At 47.8% G+C, this 25,357-nt stretch overlaps 1 protein-coding gene across 1 annotated transcript; it reads right to left on the bottom strand.

Annotated features, from left to right (window-relative positions):
* Nucleotides 1–12,977: 12,977 nt before the first annotated feature.
* Nucleotides 12,978–14,481, bottom strand: fgfbp1b (fibroblast growth factor binding protein 1b). The gene is made up of 2 exons (XM_070863591.1): nt 14,378–14,481; nt 12,978–14,266 (listed from the first exon to the last, which is right to left on the bottom strand). The coding sequence occupies exon 2, from the start codon at nt 14,222–14,224 to the stop codon at nt 13,550–13,552; it is 675 nt and encodes a 224-aa protein (XP_070719692.1). The 5' UTR covers nt 14,225–14,266; nt 14,378–14,481; the 3' UTR covers nt 12,978–13,549.
* Nucleotides 14,482–25,357: the final 10,876 nt, after the last annotated feature.

Raw genomic sequence — 25,357 nt, 5'->3', positions numbered from 1 at the left:
AGCCCGTTCTTGACAGTCCCCCCAAGGCCATTCACAACCTTTACGCAGGAGCATGTGTAACGGCTCCAACAATGTGCTTAAGTTCGGCAGAAAGTTCCCGAAATAGTTCGAAAGTCCCAGGAATGATCGCAACTCCGACGTGTTGCCGGGCCTGGGCGCCCGGCGGATCGCCTCAGTATTTGATTCAGTGGGCCGGATCCCGTCTGCGGCAACCCTCCTGCCCAGGAACTCGACCTCTGGGGCCAAAAACACACACTTGGCCTTTTTCAGCCGCTAGCCTACCCGGTCCAGTCGGCGTAGCACCTCCTCCAGGTTGTGGAGGTGTTCCTCAGTGTCTCGACCCATTATAAGGATGTCATCTTGGAATACGATTGTTCCAGGAATGGATTTGAGCAAGCTTTCCATGTTTTGCTGAAAGATAGCTGCCGCCGAACGAATGCCAAACGGGCACCTGTTGTCGATAAATAATCCCTTGTGCATCGTGATGGTGGTCAGAAGCTTGGATTCTTCAGCCAGCTCCTGAGTCATGTAGGCCGAAGTGAGATCCAGCTTCATGAACAACTTACCACCTGCCAGCGTGGCAAAAAGGTCCTCCGCTCTCGGGAGCGGTTATTGGTCTTGCAGCGATACTCAGTTGATGGTGGCTTTGTCGTCGCCACAAATCCTGACCGAGCCATCTGCTTTAAGGACAGGAACAATGGGACTTGCCCAGTCGCTGAATTCAACAGCCGAAATTATGCCCTCTCTGAGCAGCCTGTCCAATTCACTTTCAATTTTCTCACTCATCATATACGGCACCGCTCTGGCTTTGTGGTGCACTGGTCTGGCGTCCGGAGTGATGCGTATCACTACTTTGGTGCCCTTGAATGTTCCGACACCTGGTTGAAACAGTGACCCAAATTTTTGTAGGACCTGTGAGCATGAACTTCGCTCCACAGATGAAATGGCGTGCACATCATGACATTTCCAATTAATCTCGGCAAGCCAACTCCTCCTCAAGAGCGCGGGGCCATTTCCCGGGACAATCCAGAGTGGCAGCCGATTCTGTGATCCATTATGTGTTACCACCAAGTTTGCACTGCCTAGCGCTGGGATGATCTCTTTGGTGTACGTCCGTAGCTGCATGTCAATGCGTTCCAGTCTGGGCCTGCTAGCTCTGTGTGGTCATAGTCTCTCAAATTGTTCAGCACTCATAAGTGACTGGCTATCTCCCATATCCAGCTCCATGCGATGCCATTCAATAAAACTTTCATCATCATGGGTGGCGTTTTAGTGTATGAGCTGTGAACATCAGCCACATGAACCTGCTGAACTTCAGCATCCATGACTTTTCCCCAGGCAACATCCTGCATTGCAGACCCCTCATCTGGTTCCTCTGTCTCGCAGATTAGCCTCGCTACAGCCTTTTTGCACATCCTGGCCAAGTTTCCACTGACATTACAAATCCTACAGGTATATTGCTGAAACCTGCAGCTTTTCACAGTATGTCTACCCCTGCACCTCCAGCATGAACTGAGATTGTTGTTAACAAAAGGACTGTTACCAGGCATTCCTCTCTGATTGCCCATTTGGTTGTTTCTAGGCACTCTGATGGTGGGTGTTAATGGTCCCATCGCGGGACGCATTGTTCCTCATGATGGCGTCAATTGCCGATCCCCTTTCCATTGTCCCTGTTGCGGGCCCACCCTAGAGCCTGTTGCTGCCTGGGCGGTTTCGAAATGCCCTTGCCTGCCTTTGGGGTCCTGAGCCGCGTTCACCATGTTAACTCCCTGGTCCATCGCCATGTTGGGACCAGGGCTGCGCGCATAAATTAGCTTGGTCTCCTCTTCCCCTGCCATAAAGGTCTGAGCTATCAACGCCGCCCCTTCTAAAGTCAAGTCCTTGGTCTCTATGAGCTTCCTGAAAATCCCAGCATGATTAACGCCCTCAATGAAGAAATCCCTTAACATCTCCTCCCTGCAGGCATCTGTGAACTTAGAGACCGGCCAAGTGCCGCAAGTCCGCAACGAAGTCCGAGATGTTTTGTCCCTCCCGACGCCGGTGTGTGTAGAACCGGTGCCGGGCAATGTGTACGCTACTCGCCGGCTTGAGATGCTCACTGATCAGCTGGATGAGCTCTTCATAGGACTTGTCCGCTGGCTTTTGGGGTGTGAGCAGGTCTTTCATCAGCACATACGTCTGTGGACCACAGCTGGTCAGTAGATGCACCCTCCACTTGACAGCCGCTGCTGCTCCCAGCCAGTCTTTCGTGACAAAGCTCTGCTGGAGTCTCTCCATGAAGTCGTCCCAGTCCTCACCCACACAGTAATGTTCCTCTGTGCTACCGGTGGCCATCCTCATGGTTCAGTGATTCCCATTTCTCGTCGCCAAATGTGGTGTCCCTGCACCTTACTACAAGCTCACATGAGGCATGTACTGCAGAAACAGTCACTATGTGACCTGAACCTTTATTCCCAGGACCAAGGAGAGCTGACCCTGGGTGGGACCTCCTCTTTTATACCTGAAACCCAGGTGAGGAGTGTCTTCCACAAGTTCACCCCCTGTGGTCAGGGTGTGCATTTCTAGGGTATAAGTACAGTGGAGTTGCATGAAGGTTACAGTTACATGAAGATTACCGTTGCATGATGGTTACATACATGACAGCTGGTGTGCAACAAGTTAAAAAAAATCCATGCACAAGCATTTTCCACCCTTCAAGATGTCGTTCGGGATCTGGAATATTAGGTCCATCATTGAAATACCTGTGAACTCATCCCTTTTTGACGTGGAAGCAAGTCATCCTCGTTTCAAGGGACTGCCTAAGATGATGATGGATGACCCCTGACCTCCCGAATTGTGGGAAAACTTGCTTGCAATAAAAAAACGCATGCGCAGAAGGCCGCTGGAACTCCGGGTTTCGGAGCTTGAGCAGTGGCTGGCATCACTGCAGTGCATCCGCAAGGCTGAGAGCTTTGTAGCTAGCACGTTTGAGGAGATGGTCACCCCACAGCTGAAGTAAAAAGTGCCTGAGGAGGTAACAAAATGCTGATATTAGTCAGCAAAATATGATACATTGACAGGGCTGTCATATTTGTACATATACACATCATTTCATTTCCGTTGAGGACAGGGATGTAGAGCCAGCAATACAAGTGGCCTGGTTGCCCATACATGGTGCTAAGTAGCTACTAATTTAAGAAACAATTACAGCTGTGAAGAGAGGTGATGAGGCAGAAATTGCCCCACATCAAAAACGCAGCGCACTTACCCTGTTTCGACTGTTTTCTCCACCGTGGTAGATATGGAGGTCTCTTGCGCGAAATTCCGCTCTTTGGCTTTTTTTTTCGAATGGCCTAGAAGTCAATCATAATGGAGGTGTAGGTGCGGCAGTGAATGGAAGTTCAGTAAGTAGAGGGGCGGAAATGGGGGTCAAGCGGAGTATCCGCTGCTGTCACTCATCAGCGTAGTGCTGTTGACTTCATCACGCTGACGCATCACCACATCTCTCCCTTTCACTTAAAGCCTCTGCGATTCCTTAAGTTAGGTCCACGAGGCCACCAGGGAGAGTTTCGGCCAGGCCAGCAGCTTGGCACCCAAGAGGGGGTGTCAGGCTGCCTCTTGGTGGCCCAGCCATACCCGGGGGCATAATTGTCGACCCAACATGGCAGTAGGCCGACAAAAAAAATAAGATGGCAGCCATGGCAGTAGCTCCTCCCCTTTAAAGGCAGCTGCACCGCCATTTTAGAAGCACTCCAAACACAGTGCATCGACAGAAAAAGCTGTCGGTGGCACCGAGTGGCGGTAGCAAGATTTTCTTGGTGGAATTTCACGTTCGGGGGTGGCACATCGGTGGTGCGTGCTCTGATGATGCACTTAGGATGGAACCGCAGCAGCGGAATTTTCAAAATGGTGGTCATGCGACTAAAAATCGGCGGCCATTCCACACTGCAGCATGGCCGCCGATTTCCAGCGGTAACAGGCCTTAAGGGAAGGGGCAATTTTGGCCCTAATATGTTAGAAGGATCATCAAATGAGGCCATATAGGAATTGAAGAACAAAAAAGGGGCAATCCCTGGGAGTGTACTATAGACCCCCAAACAGTCAGAGGGAGATAGAAGATCAAATATGTAGGCACATTTCAGAGACGTGCAAAAACAATAGTGTAGTAATAGCAGGGGATTTCAACAATCCTAATATTAACTGGGATAGAATTAGTGTGAAAGGTATAGATGGAGCAGAATTCTTAAAATGCATTCAGGAGAACTTTTCTAGCCAGTATGTAGCAAACCCAACAAGAGAGGGGACGGTTCTGGACTTAGTTTTAGGGAATGAAGCTGGGCAGGTGGAAGGGCTATCAGAGGGAGAGCATTTTAGTGTTTGTCATCATAATTCAGTTAGATTTAGGGTAGTTATGGAAAAGGACAAAGATAGACCAGGAATAAAAATTCTCAATTGCGGAAAAGCCAATTTTACTAAGCTGAGATGGGATTTGGCCATAGTGGACTGAAAGCAGCTACTTAAAGGTAAATCCGTGTCAGAGCAGTGGAAGGCATTCAAGGAGGAGATCCTGAGGGTTCAGGGCAAGTATGTTCTCTTAAAGAAAAAGGGTGGGATTAACAAATCTAGAGCCCCCTGGAAGCCAAAGGACATACAGGGTGGGATAAAGAAAAAAAAGAGAGGCTTATGACAGATACCGAGGGCTCAATACTGCAGAAACTCTGGAGGAGAATGGAAACTGCAGGGGTGAAATTAAAAAGGAAATTAGGAAAGCCAAGAGAGGGCATGAAAAAATATTGGCAAGTAAAATCAAGCAAAATCCAAAGATGTTATATAAATACATTAAGAGCAAGAGCATAACAAAAGAAAGAGTGGAGCCTATTAGAGACCACAAAGGTACCCTGTGTTTGGAGGTGAAAGACGTGGGTGTTATGTATGGAGAAAGAGTCAGACTGAATACTGTTAGCTCAAAGTAAAGTGTGACCTTAGTCTTTTATTGCAGGTCTCCAGAGTGCCTCTCCAACCTGTGAAGCCTCCTTAAATACCTGTGCTCCCAAGGGATTATGGGATCCCTTGGGACGCCAGGGGATTTTCCCTCTGGTGGCTGTACAGAGTAAATACAAGTCCACATATAAAACAACACTCCCCCGCCCCGCCCCTCCCATCCCATCCAAAAGTCAATAGTGCAACTATTAACAATGTGAGTCGATCTGGGGCCCTTCTTGCCCTGGTTTATCATCTCGGTGTGAAAGCTGGTGTTGTTGAATAATTTGTCGGGCCCTCACTGGGCTGCTGTGCAGCTGGCCTTGCTGGGCTGCCTGGTGTGTTGGGCCCTGCAGGGCTGCTGTGAATGATGGGTTCTGCTTCGTGGTCAACCGTGGTGCCGGTTGCCATTGGTGTGTAAGTTGGGGGATCAAAAAAGGTAGGGTCCAAGGTGGATTGCTCAGGATAGTCCATGAATCTGAGTTTTATCTGGTCCAACTGTTTCCGGTGAATGAGTCCATTTGAAAGTTTGACGCGAAACACCCTCCTTCCCTCGTTGGCCATGACAGTGCCGGGAAGCCACTTGGGACCTTGTCCATAATTTAATACAAGTACAGGATCATTGGTTTCAATCTCGTGTGACACATTTGTGCTATCATGGTATGCACTTTGTTGAAGCCGCCTGTTCTCTGCCTGTTCATGTCGATCAGGGTGAACTAACGAGAGCCTTGTCTTAAGTGTTCTTTTCATGAGTAGTTCAGCAGGTGGGATTCTAGTGAGTGAGAGGGGTCTCATACGATAGCTAAGCAGGACTCGGGATAGGCGAGTCTGCAGTGAGCCTTCAGTTACCCTCTTCAAGCCTTGCTTGATGGTTTGCACTGCTCTTTCTGCCTGACCATTGGACGCTGGTTTAAACTGGGCAGATGTGACATGTTTGATCCTGTTACGGGTCATGAATTCTTTGAATTCAGCACTGGTAAAACATGGCCCGTTGTCGCTCACCAGGACATCGGGTAAGCCGTGTGTGGCAAACATGGCCCGCAGGCTTTCATGCTAGCCGACATTATCTCACATTCAATCCACTTGGAGTATGCGTCAACAACTACAAGGAACATTTTACCCAAGAAAGGGCCTGCATATTCGACGTGTACCCTAGACCACAGTTTGGAGGGCCAAGACCATAAACTTAGCGGCGCCTCCCTGGGTACATTGCTTAACTGCGAGCATGTATTACATCTGTGAACACAGGACTTGAAGTGCGCATCGATACTGGGTCACCACGCGTGAGATCTGGCTATCGCTTTCATCATTACGATGCCAGGGTGGGTACTGTGGAGGTTATTGATGAAGATGTCTCTGCCCTTCTTGGGGACCACTACTCGATTGCCCTACAGAAGGCAGTCTGTCTGTATAGACATTTCATCTTTGCGTCGCTGGAACGGCTTTATCTCTTCCTGCATTTCCATTGGGACACTGGACCAACTCCCATGAAGCACACAGCTTTTGACGAGATAATAAGGGGTCCTGGCTTGTCCAGGTTTTGATCTGCCGGGCAGTGACGGGTGATTGCTCACTCACAAATTCTTCCATAACCATGGCTAGATCTGCCGGCTGTGCCATTTCCACCCCCGTGGTGGGCAATGGCAGCCTACTGAGAGCATCGGCGCAGTTTTCTGTGTCTGGCCTGTGGCGGATGGCGTAGTTGTATGCGGACAACGTGAGCGCCCATCTCTGCATGCGGGCCAATGTGTTGGTATTTATCCCTTTACTCTCAGAAAACAGGGATATAAGTGGCTTATGTTCGATTTCAAATTCGAATTTTAGCCCAAACAGGGCTAAATTGATGCATTTTCTTTACCCCATAGACACATGTTAACGCTTCTTTTTCAATCATGCTGTAGGCTCTCTCAGCCTTAGACAGACTCCTGGATGCATAAGCAACCGGTTACAGTTTCCCGAAATCATTAGCTTGTTGCTATACACATCCGACGCCATATGACGACGCATCACATGCTAGTACCAAACGCTTACATGGATCATAAAACACAAGCAATTTGTTTTAGCATAACAATTTTCTCGCTTTTACAAAGGCATTTTCTTAGCTTTTGCCCCAAACCCATTCATCCCCTTTTTGTTGTAAGACATGTCGTGGTTCTAGCAGTGTGCTGAGACCTGGTAAGAAGTTCCCAAAAGTAGTTCAAGAGTCCCAGAAACGACCGCAGCTCCGTCACGTTCTGTGGCCTCGGTGCATTCTCGATTGCCTCCGTCTTCGCGTTGGTGGGCCTGATGCCATCCGCTGCAATCCTCCTTCCCAAGAACTCCAATTCAGGCACCAGGAAAACGCACTTTGACTGTTTTAACCTGAGCCCAACGCGGTTGAGTCGACTAAGAACCTCCTCCAGGTTCTGCAGGTGCTCGAATGTATTCCGACCTGTGATCAAGATGTCGTTCTGGAAGACCACAGTGTGCGGGACCGACTTCAGTAAACTTTCCATGTTTCTCTGGATATCGCCGCCGCTGATCGGATTCCAAACGGGCATCTGTTATAAACAAAAAGAACATTGTGCGTGTTGATGCAGGTGAGGACCTTCAATGATTCCTCCAGTTCCTGCGTCATTTAGGCTGAAGTCAGATCCAGCTTCATGAATGTCTTTCCTCCCGCCAGCATTGCAAAGAGGTTGTCGGCCTTTAGTAGTGGGTATTGGTCCTGCAGGGAGAAACGATTGATAGTTACTTTGTGATCGCCTCAGATTCTGATGGTGCCATCTCCCTTGAGGACTGGGAAAATAGGACTGGCCCACTCGCTGAACTCGGTCGGTGAAATGAGATCCTCTCGTTGCAGCAGGTCTAGCTCGATCACTACCCTTTCTCTCATCATGTACGGTACTGCTCTCGCCTTGTGATGGATGAGTCGCCGGAATTAGGTGGATCTGTACTTTTGCTCCTTGGAATTTCCCGATGCCTGGTTAAATCATGGGGGATTTTAACCTACATATCGATTGGTCAAATCAAATCACATGGGGTAGCCTTGAGGAGGAATTCATAGAATGCATACGGGATTGTTTCTTAGAACAGTATGTTACAGAACCTACAAGAGAGCAAACTATCTTGGATCTGGTCCTGTGTAATGAGACAGGAATATTAAACGATCTCCTAGTAAAAGATCCTCTCGGAATGAGTGATCACAGTATGGTTGAATTAATACAGATTGAGGGTGAGGAAGTAGTGTCTCAAACAAGTGTACTATGCTTAAACAAAGGGGACTACAGTGGGATGAGGGCAGAGTTGGCTCAAGCAGACTGGGAACACAGACTAAATGATGGCACAATTGAGGAACAGTAGAGGACTTTTAAGGAGCTCTTTCATAGTGCTCAACAAAAATATATTCCAGTGAAAAAGAAGGGCGGTAAGAGAAGAGATAACCAGCCGTGGATAACCAAGGAAATAAAGGAGAGTATCAAATTAAAAACCAATGCGTATGAGATGGCCAAGGTTAGTGGGAAACTAGAAGATTGGGAACATTTTAAACAACAGCAAAGAATGACTAAGAAAGCAATAAAGAAAGGAAAGATAGATTACGAAAGTAAACTTGCGCAAAACATAAAAACAGATAGTAAAAGCTTTTACCGATATATAAAACGGAAAAGAGTGACTAAAGTAAATGTTGGTCCCTTAGAAGATGAGAAGGGGGATTTAATAATGGGAAATGTGGAAATGGCTGAGACCTTAAACAATTATTTTGCTTCGGTCTTCACAGTGGAAGACACAAAAACCATGCCAAAAATTGCACGGGAATGTGGGAAGGGAGGACCTTGAGACAATCACTATCACTAGGGGGGTAGTGCTGGACAGGCTAATGGGACTCAAGGTAGACAAGTCCCCTGGTCCTGATGAAATGCATCCCAGGGTATTAAAAGAGATAGCGGAAGTTATAGCAGATGCATTCGTTATAATCTACGAAAATTTTCTGGACTCTGGGGAGGTACCAGCAGATTGGAAAGCAGCTAATGTAACACCTCTGTTTAAAAAAGAGGGCAGACAAAAGGCAGGTAACTATAGGCCGGTTAGTTTAACATCTGTAGTGGGGAAAATGCTTGAAGCTATCATTAAGGAAGAAACAGCGGGACATCTAGATAGGAATAGTGCAATCAAGCAGACGCAACATGGATTCATGAAGGGGAAATCATGTGTAACTAAGTTACTGGAATTCTTTGAGGATATAACGAGCATGGTGGATAGAGGTGTACCGATGGATGTGGTGTATTTAGATTTCCAAAAGGCATTCGATAAGGTGCCACACAAAAGGTTACTGCAGAAGATAAAGGTACGCGGAGTCAGAGGAAATGTATTAGCATGGATAGAGAATTGGCTGGCTAACAGAAAGCAGAGAGTCGAGATAAATGGGTCCTTTTCGGGTTGGAAATCGGTGGTTAGTGGTGTGCCACAGGGATCGGTGCTGGGACCACAACTGTTTATAATATACATAGATGACCTGGAAGAGGAGACAGAGTGTAGTGTAACAAAATTTGCAGATGACACAAAGATTAGTGGGAAAGCGGGTTGTGTAGAGGACACAGAGAGGCTGCAAAGAGATTTAGATAGGTTAAGTTAATGGGCTAAGATTTGGCAGATGGAATACAATGTCGGAAAATGTGAGGTCATCCACCTTTGGAAAAAAAACAGTAAAAGGGAATACTATTTGAATGGGGAGAAATTACAACATGCTGCGGTGCAAAGGGACCTGGGGGTCCTTGTGCATGAATCCCAAAAAGTTAGTTTTCAGGTAATCAGGAAGGCGAATGGAATATTGGCCTTCATTGTGAGATGGATGGAGTACAAAAGCAGGGAGGTCCTGCTGCAACTGTACAGGGTATTGGTGAGACCGCACCTGAAGTACTGCGTGCAGTTTTGGTCACCTTACTTAAGGAAGGATATACTAGCTTTGGAGGGGGTACAGAGACGATTCATTAGGCTGATTCCGGAGATGAGGGGGTTATCTTATGATGATAGATTGAGTAGACTGGGTCTTTACTCGTTGGAGTTCAGAAGGATGAGGGGTGATCTTATAGAAACATTTAAAATAATGAAAGGGATAGACAAGATAGAGGCAGAGAGGTTGTTTCCACTGGTCGGGGAGACTAGAACTAGGGGGCACAGCCTCAAAATACGGGGGAGACAATTGAAAACCGAGTTGAGAAGGAATTTCTTCTCCCAGAGGGTTGTGAATCTGTGGAATTTTCTGCCCAAGGAAGCAGTTGACGTTAGCTCATTGAATGTATTCAAATCACAGATAGATAGATTTTTAACCAATAAGGGAATTAAGGGTTATGGTGAGCGGGCGGGTAAGTGGAGCTGAGTCCACGGCCAGATCAGCCATGATCTTATTGAATGGCGGAGCAGGCTCGAGGGGCTAGATGGCATACTCCTTTTTCTAATTCTTATGTTCTTATGGTTCGAACAGCGAAGGAAATTTGTTGAAGACCTAGGTACACAAAGTGTTGTCAGCGGGCGATAGCGCTCGGATGTCGTCCCAGTTCCAGCGTATCTTTCCCAGCCAGCTCCTGCCTAGCAGTGTGGGACCATCGCCCAGTACCACCCAGAGTGGTAGCTTGTGCCAATTACAGGAATCAGTTATTTCATGTAAGTTCTTAGTTCCGTGCGAACTGGAGTTAAGACTGGCCTCGAGGCCTTGTTGCACCACAACCTTTCGAAAGTCTTTTTGCCCATGATGGACTGGCTCAAGCCCTCTAGTGGCTGTACAGAGTAAACACAAGTTTACATACATAACATTGATCTCAGTAACTGATGGATGGGGATCATGTGTTAGCTCAGTCACTGGTGGTGGGGTCAGGAGTGACAGTCACGGTATAGTAGGGTCACATGTGACCTCAGTCACTGAGAGGGGGATAGCAGGTGTGATCTGTGTAACTGGGGGATGGGTTCACGTGTTGGCTCAGTCACTGGGTGGGTGGGGGGCAGGAGTGACCTCAGTCATGAGGGGAGGTGAGTTTCGGATGTGACCTCAGTCACTGCAGGAGGGGTCAGGTGCGACCTCGGTCCGGGGGGGGGGGGGGGGTTCAGTTATGATCTCAGTCACTGGGGTGGAGGAGTCAGGTGTCTGAATGTACTTTAATAGTGTGAGGACACATCCGTACTAATCATATGCACATTTGTTTTCTATTTGCAGTATATATGTGCAACTGTTAAATTTAAGCTGCAAAAAAATGTAGCCTTGGTACGCTGCGCAATGTATATTTTCTATCCTGGCTACTTTGCTGTGCTCCTATCCTGTGTGTTCCCCTGGTTTAGAAAATATGGTCACCCTAAATTAGGTATACCCACTCCTGAGGAAATCCCAAATTTCTCTGGCACGAATCCACGGAGTTCTGAGAATGTGCGCAGGCAGGGAGGATGATTATTGGAAATCTTACACAATCACATGGGAGGAGGAAGTACAGGGAAGTACAAACACTGAAACCAATTTTCAGCCAAGTTTGAGAACCTCCCAAAATGCAGCAGCGGGTCTGTTCATAGGGCAAAGGGTGGGACTGGCGGGACGGTCAATGTAATAGGAGTCACCGGAGACAAGCCGTGGGGATTGGATTGGCTGCCCGGGCGTGGGGTGAGGGACGTGCTGACGGGTGGGATACACGAACCCCGCCCACTTCGAGAGTGGCACAACTGGGATAAATGGACAGACAGGCGGAGGGAATAGAGAACCAGGTTTGCAGCATGGGCGTCAGTAACAGCCAGTGCATTAAACAAGCCGATCTAAAATTGAAATGCTGCTTGGTAGTGGTATATCGGATAGCGTTGTTCCATTTAGATGCTGCTGTTTATCATTTTGTCGTTATATGTAAAGGTGAAACTCCACGAGTTTAATACTGATTATTGTGGAGGAGGCGTGCCGCCTGGTAACAATAATTACTGCAGTGAAAATGCTGACCAGAGCTCATTGAATTAATACACAGAATATAAGAACGTGCATGTATCTGTGCCCATCACATCCTCGGGAGGCCTGCGCACGTCGCACGAATTACTTTTGAAGTGCAGTCACTGTTAATGTCGGCCATTGCAGTTATGCACAGCAAGGTTCCACAAACAGAAGATGAGATGAATTATCAGTTATGCTTTGGTGGTGTTGGTTAAGGTATAAATGTTGACCAAGATGCCAAGACTCTGGCAACCTGTTCTTGGAATAGTACCATGATATATTTTACATCCGCCTAAACAGGCAGATCGGTTTAATGACAATGTAGCACTTTCTCAGTACAGCATTGTGGTGTCAGCCGCGCGTCTGTAATGATCAATTCCTGGAGTATGAGCCCACAACTTGACTCAGATGTGAATGTTGCCACTGAGCCAGGCTGACATTTCTCCAATGATGGGTTTACGTTTGTTGCAAGAAGTCAACGTAATGTTTAAATCAGTGATAGTATAACCCTAGAGTGGCACCCCAACCCGACTGTGGAGCAGAGCAGTACCTATCATATATAATCAAAGGCTGGGGTTCCTTAGGCAAAGTTAGGGACTTCACAGGTGCTCGCAACACATCTACGGCTTGACCCATCCACCTCCACGGAGGTGTGTGGGGGACCTGACCCATCCACCTCCATGGCACGAACCTGGTATTGCAGTACTTCCAGGAACGGTGCAGTGGCTCTAGGCCTTTTGGCTAAGAGCATTGGCGCAGAGTGATCCTTGGCGTGTGCAAGGTGACCTCTGGCGTTTGTGATTTGACAAAGAATTGGAACGATTGGCTACGAATTTCAAAAAAAAATCTATGAATGAAATGTTGAAAGCGAGCCTGTCTTCATAGAGCTCTTTCCCCATCTCGCGAGACAAACAGCATTAAATCAGGTGCTGCCTGGATCCAATTGATTCTGGAGTAACTCAGCTCAGTCCGCAACCCCAATCAATCCATTTTTGTGGACAGATCGAGTACCAATCTTGCACTAACCCTTTTGTTGTGTTTTGTTTCTCGTGTTCTGAAAAGACAACATCGCATCGAAGTAAAATAAAGTGTTTAAAAGTGTTTATTATGGGTTTTAGTTAAATATACAGTTTTTATTTACAGTACGCTTGTGTTAAGCTCCAGTGTGATGGAAACGTGGCCGTTGAAACCTCAACAACACAAGAGGCTGTGCTGTTAATAGAAGTAACATTTTCCTCAAAGTACGAGTGACATTGGATGAAGTAGCACATGAAATTAAAAAAAACGGTTGAAATTGGCAATACGTTATGTGTATATAAAACATATTCTGCATAGCTGTCCGGAAACGCGATTTAATGCCGTTTCAAACCCGAGTTATTAAGAGCCAGCGGGTGGGGTTAGTCAGTCTCAGCGCTGCGCTCACACCACGCACCGCCTGTCCTCCACAGCTACATGCATTAAGCAGTTTAACGTGAGATACAGTATTCCAGAACGCTTGTTAATAAATTATGGATACTTTGCGTCTTACATAATTATTTATAAACCATGGAACTTTAATACAACTTATCAGCTATACAAACAATATAGTTCCATTCTTTAAGCAGTAAGTAAAATGCACAATAGCGTAGAGCACACAATATTGCAGTCCCTTTTGTCTTAGCCGTGGAATGCTGAGAACATGAACTTGCAGAGAGACCCCCATCTTTCGCTGCAATTCTCGTCAGCTATTTTATGGATATCAGGATGGTCAGGGTTGGTGGTAGTCAGTGGGGCAGGTACCTTGGATCGCTCCTCTGCCGGGTCTGCAGCGCCCAGCAGGCTGGAGCTGGTCATTTTCAGATGAGCTGCCTTTGGACTTTTACACAAGCCTGATTTCAGCACCGCCGATGGCTCACTGCAAAGCGCCTTTTGCTTCTTCAATATCTTGGTAATTTGCCTCCAGTAGGTTTTTGCATTCCCTGCGTACTTTGAGCAGGCTGATGGTTTCCCCGTGAACTCACACCAGTATTCTTTAAGTTCTTCTTTGCATTCCAGACGCAGGTTCCTGTCAGCGGCTTCCTCTCCTCTGAGTGTCCACTTGCACTGCGCCTTGTCCGGACTGACGAATCTTCCCTGCTTCGGGGCTGAGCCCCTACCCTTCCGTCGCCCTTTCTCTTCGGCTCCCACGTTCAGCGCAGTCTCTGGCTTCCTATTGTTGTCCCCGTCTTGCGCTCGCCCCCGGCCCTGTCTTTTGCCCTTCCTTCTCTGTTTTAGGTCGCCATTGGCATCCGCCAAGAGATACTGTGTGATGAACAGGAGCAGTAGGAGCAGGGCGACTCTCGAGAACTTCATGGCTGAAATCTGACCACCGTCGATTCTTCCCAGAAGTGGCAACTAGAAGGCGAAAAAAAAGATTGAGTTTACTAAAGTACATGTGCACTCATCGACCTTTCAGAATATGATGCACCAACTCAAAAGCTAAAATAACCAATAAATTGAACGTACCTTGGAGGCTCTGCTTTAAGATGCTCTTGAGAGAGCTGCAACCGTTAGTGGCGATAGGCTCGAATCCCTGCGATTTATATGTTTGGGCAAGCCTACGATGGCTAGGGCGTCACTATGAAACAATGCCGAGAATACCTGAGCTCTGCTTCACTCAGGTTTGGTGCCACACCCTGCAAGGTTCACCAAAGGTCCAGCGGCAAAGCAATGGCAACATGTTTCCATTTACAGCGACTACCTGTGTTTCAAAAGCAGTACTGTAGAAACTAAATTTAGCGACCGTCCTCAGTAATAGGGAGTACACCGAGTGACCAAGTATTGGGAGATTAATGGTTTGGAGGCTAATCCGATTATTTTAAATTGCCAACATAACAGTCACTGCACTTCAAAAGCGATTCGTTGTGTGAAGAATTTTGGTAGATTCCCGCCTCAAATGCGCTATATAAATGCAGTCATTTTACAATAGAATTTCTTCTACATCGAGGGTACTGCACGGAGGGAAATCGGGCGGGGCATATAACGGGTGGCAGGTCCGCTCCCGGCAGAACTTGAAAATGATCACCTACTTTGTCCTTCAATTCTACAATTAATTGGAGTCTCCATCCCGCAGTATAACAGGAATCGAGGTTTACAGCATTACATATAATTCAGAGGATCGGCAGTTTTAAATCAAGGTTAGGGTAAACAGAACAGTTTTAATTTGGAATTCGAGTTAACTGGAGGCAAACCTTAATTTCCGATCAGAGTTAGTAGGAAGTGTAGCCTGGATTCAGACTAATAATCGAAAACTTCGATATAGGAATAGGATTAATGGAAGTATCTCAGGAGTGAGGTTAGCAACAAGAACAGTGAATTTGGATTAGGATTGGGAACGGAACGTTTTACTATGATAAATACTATCTTATATCCTTTTGGTTGCAGTTAAAACGGTACTGGTGATTTCTTGCGCCGCGACTAGCTCGCTTGTAACACACTATTATGTGATGTTTATTGCATTTAAAATTTATTCGAGTGAGAAGAGATGGACACGGAGTGGTATTAGAGACGATTGATGCAACAAATTGTAATGGACACCATTATAAACAGTCCAGAATGTCTGGGAGTGTTTACAAGTTCAATGCTGTAAGTTTCTGGAGCAGTGACTGCTTTGCTCTGCACATTTGTATCTCGGTCCTCTTGTAAAATTCAACTTCATTCGATTACAGGCATGCCAAACCTCAGCTGGAATGGGAACTTTAAAAAAAGATAAACGACATACTTTATAGTTGTAGAAACGCGTTTTTCAGTCTCGGTGCTTCGCATTGGGACTTGTTTTTTTCCGCTTAAAGAATGCGAGAAGCCAAAGCCTAGGGGTTGCGCTGGTTGCGAAGTTTCCTGTGGTTCACAGCAAGCAGCGAGGACTTTAAAACAAAAACACACAATGGAAACGTGAGGACACCAAAAGCAGTTTAACACGATTGTCAAATTTACATAAATGCAAAAAATGGAGATAGCCTTGAATTCTGCGACCGACCAAATACACACGATTGAGTCCAAAGACATGCCATAATTCTAACCACCGTCAACAGGGTTTCTGCCTGTCAAAGTTAAAATGTCACATGCTCAATCTTTCTGGGCATCAATAGGATCAAACAGAAGTTTAAATCCGAATTCCATTTTGTTTATTCCCCCTCAGTCTCTGCACTAAACGACCCCTCAGCCTAGGTGATTTAATCTGCAGCTCAGCTCCTCTTCTGAATTCACTCCCTTTCAGTCCATCCTAAACATCTCCATTTAAATTCTCCGACCCGTATTCACAGCCATCCTCTCCATCTTGCCACATGGGGGGGGGGGGGGGGGGGAGCTAGCAAGCGGTCGGGAAATCCAGGAGAACAGGTTTCCCGCAGGCCCTGCCGAATTTAACGGCAAGGCCTGATTAACATATCAAAGCTCTGTATCCCACCCGCAGCCAGATGGAGAGGCTGTTCGGCTGCGGGTGGGTAGGCCTATTGCACTAGGCCGCAAAGAGGAGGGATAGAAAATAGGTGCAGGAGTAGGCCATTCGGCCCTTCATGTTGTTGTACGTGGCGCAGGTCTGGCCCATCTCACGCTCCTGTGCTGCGGCAGTCACCCGGGCCGTCTTCCACTTTGGAGGTCCAAAATGGACCTTGTCCGCAGAGACACGATGTACAAATCTCTGGACAGTGGAGGAAAGGATGTTCCGAACGTGACCCTCATCCTGATGGCCATCTTTGTGTGCGGCTGCATCAAGCTGTGCACCGACTCCCGGTACGCAAGTGTCACTACGTGCTGAGGTTCTACCTGTCCCCGGTGTTGCGAAGGATGGGTCTGGCCACGCTGCCGCGAAACACCCCCACCAGTTGCACCATGCCTGTCCACCTGTCCTTCGTGGAAAAGTTTTTCAGAAAAAACCTCTTTGACCACAAGGCCATAAAGCAGTGGTTGGCACGTAAGGTCCTGGATGCCCTATGAAAGAAGGAGAGGGTGGACCCTGTCGGGTGGTTCTCCGAGCAGACTGTCGAACTTGTCTGGCAGAACATCTCATCGCCAGAGCTTTCACACAAGCACCAAGATGTAGCTTGGTTGGCGGTGAGGAGGGCCCTACCTGTCAGATCCTTCATGCACAGCCGGGGCTTCAGAGACACGGCACTCTGCCCCCGAGTTGGCTGTGGTGCGGATGAGACTGTCATCCATCTCCTTTGGGATTGCCCCTTTGCAGGGCAGGTCTGGATGGAGATGCAGTGGTTGCTGTCGAGGTTCATCCCAAGCAGCTCTGTAACACAGGACTCTGTGCTCTACGGGCTGTTCCCAGGGACACACACCGAGACAGACATCATCTGCTGCTGGAAGGCCATCAACTCGGTGAAAGATGCACTTTGATCTTGCCGAAAGTTGCTGGTCTTCCAGAGCAAGGAGATGTCCACGTCTGCGTGTTGCAGACTGGTGCAACCCAAGATCCAGGAGTACGTGCTGAGGGACGCACTAAAAATTGGTGCAGTCGCCGCAAAGGCACGGTGGGGAAGAGCCACAGTTTAAAGCTCTTCCGCCTCGATAAACCCAGGAACTGTAATCAGTATAAAACTCCCCTCAGGCTGTACTTGTAAACTTTTTATATACATAGAGCACCATGATCTGAAAAAACCTATGTAGTGCCATGTATAATGCAAGTTCTGTTTAGTAATGTATGTTGGAAAGAAATGTAACTGTATCCTCACCCATTCCGTGTACCTCATAGTGCCACATGTAATGTAATTTGATGACTGTATTACAATGTATCCTGGATTGTGCTAAAATGTACCTCGAAATGTAAAGCAAGGAAATGAATTGAACGGAACTGCCGTCAGCATCCAAATGTATTGTATGGAATTGCTGACCGCATCCAAATGTACTGAACTGTCTTCCAATGTATTGTGCACATTTTTTATATGAATAAAGTATATTTTGAAATTTTTTTAAAAATCGTCCCTTCGAGCCTGCACCACCATTCAATAAGATCATGGCTGATCATTCCCTCAGTACCCCTTTCCTGCTTTTTCCCCATACCCCTTGATCCCTTTAGCCATAAGGGCCATATCTAACTTGAATATCCAATGAACTAGCATCGATAACTCTCTGGAATGGGTGTGCTCGGGAGCTGGAGGGGCCAGAGGAGGGAGTCCAGGAAGGCGATCGGGGGTCGGAAGCCTCGCGGCGGGGAGGGATCGTAGACCTCAGCCGGGAGTGGGGGAAAATCGGAGACATCGGGGGGTCCGATCACAGGTTGGATGAATCAGTGATGCTGGATCCGGCAGGTAAACTCCTGGATTCAGTAGTCTTCACCTTACTTTAGCTGGTGGGTTCACCATGGCCTGAGAAACCCGACCAGTCAGAGTTAAATTTGTAATGGTGGATCGCCATGAGGCACTCCAGCCTCATTATAATATTTAAAGAGCTGCCCCGCCTCCTGGGAGCAGGTTTGGCTGCCCGTCCCCGTTAAAACCGGAAGTGGGCGGGTTGGAGTTGGGATTCAATTTTTTAATACTTTATAATCTCCCACCCATTTTGGGGGGTTAAATTTCCCCCCATGGTCTCCAACACGAACAAGGCTATCTCTAGTCATTGCCTCATATCCCTCATGAAACACATCCCTTCCAACCCCACTTCTTTCTCCGTCTGCTCCTGGAAATCACTCTCCTGTAAGTCGCATAGAGCTGCACTTTCAAACTCTCCTAACTGCCTCGCTTTTGGCCTTCCATTTACCTCTGCAGCTGTCGATTTGTACCTTCATTCCCTTACCTCCACCTTTGATGCCCTCGTCCCCACCAAAATCTTCACGGTCTCCCATTAGGTTATTCACCTGGTATGGAACCTACCCTTGTTCTCTTAAGTCCAAAGGTTGCAGACTTGAGCATATCTGGCACACAATTGGTTTAACTATCGTCCAGATCTGGCTGGACCAGATCAAGATTTACCGAGGCTCACACTTCTATTCCAAACCACCCACTACTCTGGTGAGAAAAGATAACCCCAGAGCTGCTTTTCTCCACTACCAACCATCTGCTTAAACCCTTCTTCCTTACCACTTCCAACCTCACCTGAACAAGTGCAAGGACCTCATGGACCTTTCAGAGACAATTCGGCTGCCTCTGTGGCTTAGCCCCTTCTCTTTGCCCAACAAACCAAGCCAACCCCAGCACCTGCCCTAGTCCTGAATCACTGTCTTTCTCCAATTTCTCTCCTAACTTAGCCCATCCATTCCTTGTCTAAGATCATCTCATCCATAATATTCACCTGCTCCCAAAAACCCATTCCCACTAAACAAAACTGGCCACCCAACTTGGCTTCCTGGCCCCCATGTTAACTGATATTGTAAGTGGTTGCCATTCCTCAGGCATTGACCTCTTTTTAAAATTGCCAACTTGAGTCCAACTTTTAAAAAGCACCTTCATTTCCTCCTTGCAAACTACAGTCTAATCTCCAACTTCCCTTTTCTCTCCAAAGTTATGGCATGTGCCTTTATCTCCCATATCCACACCTATCTCTCGCTATTACCTGTTTGAATCTCTCCAATCAGGTTTCCATCCTTGCAATAGCACTAAAGCAGCTCTATCCAAAGTCACAAACAACATTCTCTGCATCTATGACTGTGGTGCACTATCTTTCCTTGCCCTCTCTGCAGCCTTTGACATAAGTGACCACACCATTCTCCTCCAATACCTCTTCTCTACTGTCCAGTTTGATGGGACTACCCTCTCTTGGCTCCATTTTTAACTATTCAATTGTAGCCAGAGCATCTCCCCAACAATGGCTTCTCTTCTTCCCCATGCACTGTCACCTTGGGCGATCCATCATTGTACCCCTCCTCATCCATCACCTGCCATTGATGACATCATTCACAGACATGGAGTCAGCTTCCACATTAAACAATGACAACACCCAGCTCCACATCCCCGATCTCTCTCAAGTCTTCCACTGCCTCAATGCTGTTCAATCTTGGATGAGCTTCAATTTCCTCCTGATAAACATTGGGAAGACTGAAGTCCTAGCCTTTAGCCATCCATTCCTTCTCCCTGACCATTGTCTCAGGCTAAGCCAAACTGTTTACATCAGTGTCCTATTCAACCTGAGCTTCAAACCGCCTATCCTCTCCTTCACAAACACGACCTACTTTCATCTCCTTAACACCATTCACCCCTACCTCAGCCCATCTACCACCGAAACCCTCATCCATGCCTGTGTCACCCCGAGACATCCATTATTGCAATGCTCACCTGACCGACCTACCATCGTTCGCCCTCATAAACTTTAACGCATCCAAAACTCTGCTACCCATATCTTAGTCTGCACCAAGTCTCATATGCCCATTACTCTATCTTTGCTGACCTACATTGGCTCCTCATACCTAAAATTTTTAATTCTCATCCTTTGTTTAAATCCATTCATGGCCTCATCCCTCCCTATCTGTGACCTCCTCCCCAAACTTTCCAATCAGTCACCAACTTTGACCTTTTGTGTTTCTACCTTCCTTCACCCCACCACTGTCAGTTGTACCTTTGGCCACCTTGACCCAAGCTCAAGAATTCCCTTCCTAAACTCCTCCCTCATTCCTCCTTAAAACCCACCTCCCACTTTTCTCAGTAAAGGTGAGTAAAATCAGAAATCACGTGTGTTGTGTATACATGCCTGTTTACTGTGTGATGTCTGTAACACTGTTATGCCACATTGAATGTACCCTTATACTATACACACCTTACCGGTACATCAGAGGGTGCTGCTACTGGAGACCTAGGGGTTGCCTGCACACGGCAGGTAACCCAGTATAAAAGGGAACTCACAGCTTGTTGTCGTCACTCAGGAGCTGCAAATAAAGGACTACAGGTCTGCACAGTTTAAGTATCATACCCTGCCTCATGGAGTCATTACTAAAGGTGCCTACATACACTACAACTAGCGACGGGAATATGAGGTGACGAACTACACGCTCAGCATGTCGAATCTCAGCAACTTTCAGCAATTTACCGATGGGGAAGATTGGGACGATTTTGTAGAAAGATTGGAACACTTAAGGAGACTGGTTGCACCGTGCGACTTTGGCGACCACCTAAATGAAGCACTAAGGGATTCTAAACCGACGAGAGCAGTGCACTGCATTGATACTTCTAAGGGCAGAAACACTGCCCCGAGTCCCGCAACCCTGAGTCCGCCACATGGGGCAAACCGGCTAACCCCGTGCTGACGCTGTGGAGGAAATCACAGGGCCCACCAGTGCCGCCACAAAGACTATGCACGCAAAGAGAAAAGGCACCTTCAAAGGATGTGCAGAAAAAGTTTTACTCGCTGCGTCTCTGATGAGTTGGCTGATCACTGGGGCTCCGACACAGAGGAAGGTGAAGTTGCTCAACCCCTAGAAGAAAAGTATGGAACTCATACCTGCTCCAGCGAAAGTTCCCCGTGGACGATGAAAGTAGACGTCGTCGGGGTATCAGTTTCTATGGAGAGCGACACAGGGGCGAGCCAGTCTGTGATGAGCCAAGCGACCTTTGAAGAACTTTGGATGAATCCCGCCAATCAACCACAATGGCAGCCTGTCCAAGCGAAGCTGCTCCCAGGCCTCCAGGCTCCGGCAATTGGCCTCGAACATAGATATATCGCTGCATCCGGAGATTCCACTGTCCAGCTCAAATGCCCACAGCACCCTGGCGAAATCTCCGAGACCGAGGATCCAAACTCCACTTTCCGGGCGGGGCAGCACTCCAAGAAGTGAACATCGACGAAAGAAATGGATTCCCAACATCCAGGATCGAACCTGTGGAAGAAAAGAGCACCACAGCCTACCTGCAGCAAGACCAGAAAATGTCTGCAGCACCACAAGCACAGATTCTGTAATCAAAATGGCCTCCACCATGTCACGAGTGAACATGGAGGAGCATCATGTGACATCGAGCGGCCAATCGGATTTGAAGGCTCCCTTAAAGGAGACCGGTAACCAAAGAAATTTAATTGGGAAGTTTCAACTATTTGAGTACACGGACTTTAAAGCTAAAGATGCGATTAAAGGGTGCAAGTATGAAAATGTATGCAATGTAACAATGAATTGTGATGCTGGTTTAACTAATGTAACTAATGATATGAATGCAGGTGTCAGTAAGGTTAAGAACAAGTTTATTATGCTTAACACTAATGATAGAGATTGTGAAATGCCTAATGTAACCATGTCTGTTGAAACCAGGACACCCAAAAGTGATGCAAATGCTAGAATGTATAATGCAGGCTCGACTATGTGTGATCAGAGCCAAGGTGTCATGTATACCGGTAGGACACTGCCAAAGGACATTGGGTCCTACAGGGACCATGCTGATGCCAATGGAATCCCCCTGTGGGAGACCCTCAGGTCCAGCAGGCTACCTGACCATGTAGCCTGGATTTTGGAACGAATGTGATGCCCCTTGCAGGACACACACACAGGCAGTGGGAGCAAACCCACTACAGGGACAGTGGTCAATGGGCAGCCCAGCCACCACCAATGGCAACCTGCACCAGACCAGCCCTACAGCCCCTGGCCAACACCAGGAGCATGAGGCCAATACCCTCCAGCTTCCTGACCCTCATCCCTATTGGTGGACAAGGAGCCCACCCAGTATTGTGGCCCTGCCCACCACCCCACCACTACCCACATCATAGTGTATACACACCACCCACTGCTGCCATGGCTACCTCCCCAAGGGATCCCACAACAGTGACACCCACTTGGTTTGTGTGTGAGGGAGGGGAAACGTACGAGGCCAGCCTCAAGCACAGGGGTCACACCTGGCAACCACACAAGCCTCACCACAACCTCCCATAGCCCACCACTGATCACCTCCCCTGGTCATGACAATAAGAAAATGAAAAATGCTCAGGGGGGAGTATTGTTGTGTATGCATGCCTGTTTACTGTGTGATGTCTGTAACACTGTTATGCCACATTGAATGTACCCTTATACTGTACACACCTTACCGGTACACCAGAGGGTGCTGCTGCTGGAGACCTAGGGGTTGCCTACACACGGCAGGTAACCCAGTATAAAAGGGAACTCACAGCTTCTTGTTGTCACTCAGGAGCTACAAATAAAGGACTACAGGTCTACTCAGTTTAAGTATCATACCCTGCCTCGTGGAGTCATTACTAAAGATGCCTATATACACTACAATGTGCACTTGGTGCGAATTAGGATATCGACAGCAGAGATTTGGATGAGCTCAAGTTTACTGAGGGTGCAAGGTAGGAGGCCAGCCATGAAAGTATTGGAATAGTTGAGTCTAGAGGTAATAAAGGCATGGATGAGGGTTTCAGCAGCTGAGGCAGCATGGAAACGGTTGATATTACGGAGGTGGATGTTTGTGGTCTTGGTGATGGACAGGATATGGGGTCGGAAGCTCAGCTCAGGGTCAAATAGGATGCCACGATTGCGAACAGTCTGGTTCAGCCTCAGACAGTGGCCAGGGAAAGGGATGGAGTCGGTGACTCGGGAATGGAGTTTGTGGCTGGGACCAAAGACCAGGGGCTCGACTTTCCACTGAGATCGCTAGGGCCCAAAAAATGGGTGATGTTCCAGCTCTCAGGATCACTGGAAGATCGTCCATTTTTCGGATCGCAACTTTCGTCATTTTTTTTCTGGCGATAGCCCAGCGATGCGAAATGGGCCTTAGCAATGTGGAAGGCAAGGCGTCCCTAGCAACGGCCTTTCTGCGAACGCATTTTTTTTTGCAAAGAAGATTTCCCACGATTCTGGAGGTCAGAGGTCATCCAGGCATGCGTAGAAGGCAAAGGGAGGAAGAGAGAGAGAGATTGGAGAGAGAGGAGAGATTGGAGACAGACAGAGACAAAAAAAATAATAATAAATCCAGGGAAATATTTCCAACCTGGGAGAGTCGGCGGAGAGTGGCCAGGATATGAAGTGGAGGAGGAGGGCAAAACCTTCTCCCACAAGGCCAACGAGGCCCTCGTCCAGAAGGTGCACTCGAGGCGCGGCCAATTAACCCAGGGCGGGCATGGGAAACCTCCACCATGGACATACCGAAATATTTGGGGCAAGATCGCTGATGTGGTGTCCTGTGTGTCCCACGAGCCGAGAGGATTGGACCAGTGCCTCAAGAGGTGGAACAGCATGGTTGCTTCGGCCAGAGTATGTATTAAATAGATTTTAAATTGTAATGGTCCACTGAATATGTAAATCTGCTGGATTGAAATTAAGCTGGATATTCTTGGGTAGATTCCCTGCTAAGATTTGGACAGAGTTCTGAACCGGCGCCCGTTAAGTCTAATTTTGGCACCGTCTCCTTTTGGGTTATGTTGGTGGATGGGGCATGGCTGAGCACTGAGGGGTCTGGTCACCTTCACCCACACTGTCAGTCTCTCCAGCTGCTGTCACTTACAGTGACCCAGCCTGGACTGGGGAGAGAGCTGCCCTGGCTCAATGTCTGCCCTGGGACACTTAGGGACATTAACTCCTGTCATTGCCGAGCTCACCAGCTGTCCTGATTCCCACCCCCTGCCTCACCCCCCCCAGGGGCCCTTCATGGAGATTATAGTGGAGATGTTTGTGTCAAGTATTAGATCCCTTACACGATCTTTGTTATAGCCATGCACCAATTGTGGATACAAACCCTATTAGCAGATAATGTTGGAAACTGTTGTCTTTCCACGATAGTACCTAATCAATTAGCTTATGCCTGCTCTTGTCACGTTTGCAGAGGAAGATATCTAAGAATTGGGCTAAGGGCAGGTGCACAGGAGGAGGTCCTGCCCAGCTCGTCCTGCTCAGCAACCTCGAGGAACGTGCGGCAGCACTTGTGGGCACCCACAGTCGCTCCCTTACGTCACGTGAGTAATGTGTAAAGCAGTGGTAATTCAAAGTAATGTAACGTCATTTCATTATAATATATGAATGATGTCATGTTATACATGAGGATTCTGTACTACTCTCAGGTTAACAACATAAGAACATAAGAAATAGGAGCAGGAGTAGGCCATCTGGCCCCTCAAGCTTGCTCCGCCATCATAAGATCATGGCTGAATTCCACATAGGTGTACTACCATATGATGTAGTAATATGTAATGTCTCTCGGTTCCCAATTATTGCAGTACTGTTGCTCCTCCTACGTAGACCAGCGCAGCGCAAGAGGGTGTACCCTTCTCTTCTAATAAGCTCAATTGTGTTTTGCAGGTCCAACTCCACAGGTGCAAAGGGAGGCCGCACCTGTCCCTGTCCCCCTACAGGTGATTATCACCAGGGGGGGGTGAGGGGGGGGTGAGGAGGAGATGGAGACCGAGGGGGATGCACCTTGCATCGTGTCAAGTGTTGTACCCGCGGCCACATCGTCGGCTTCGACTTCAACGGAAGAAGTGGCGGGCCCAAGCGGCTTGCAGCAAGCGACCCAAATGCGTCCAACAGGGCCCACGCCGACCCCACGGAGATTGAGTCAGCGAGGTCAGCACGTGCTGCGACGGGCAGACCCTAAGGAG

Source organism: Pristiophorus japonicus, chromosome 2 (assembly GCF_044704955.1).
Source record: "Pristiophorus japonicus isolate sPriJap1 chromosome 2, sPriJap1.hap1, whole genome shotgun sequence".
Taxonomy (NCBI): Eukaryota; Metazoa; Chordata; class Chondrichthyes; family Pristiophoridae; genus Pristiophorus; species Pristiophorus japonicus.
Note: the sequence above shows the minus strand (reverse complement) of the source record. Positions and strands in the feature narration are given on the sequence as shown.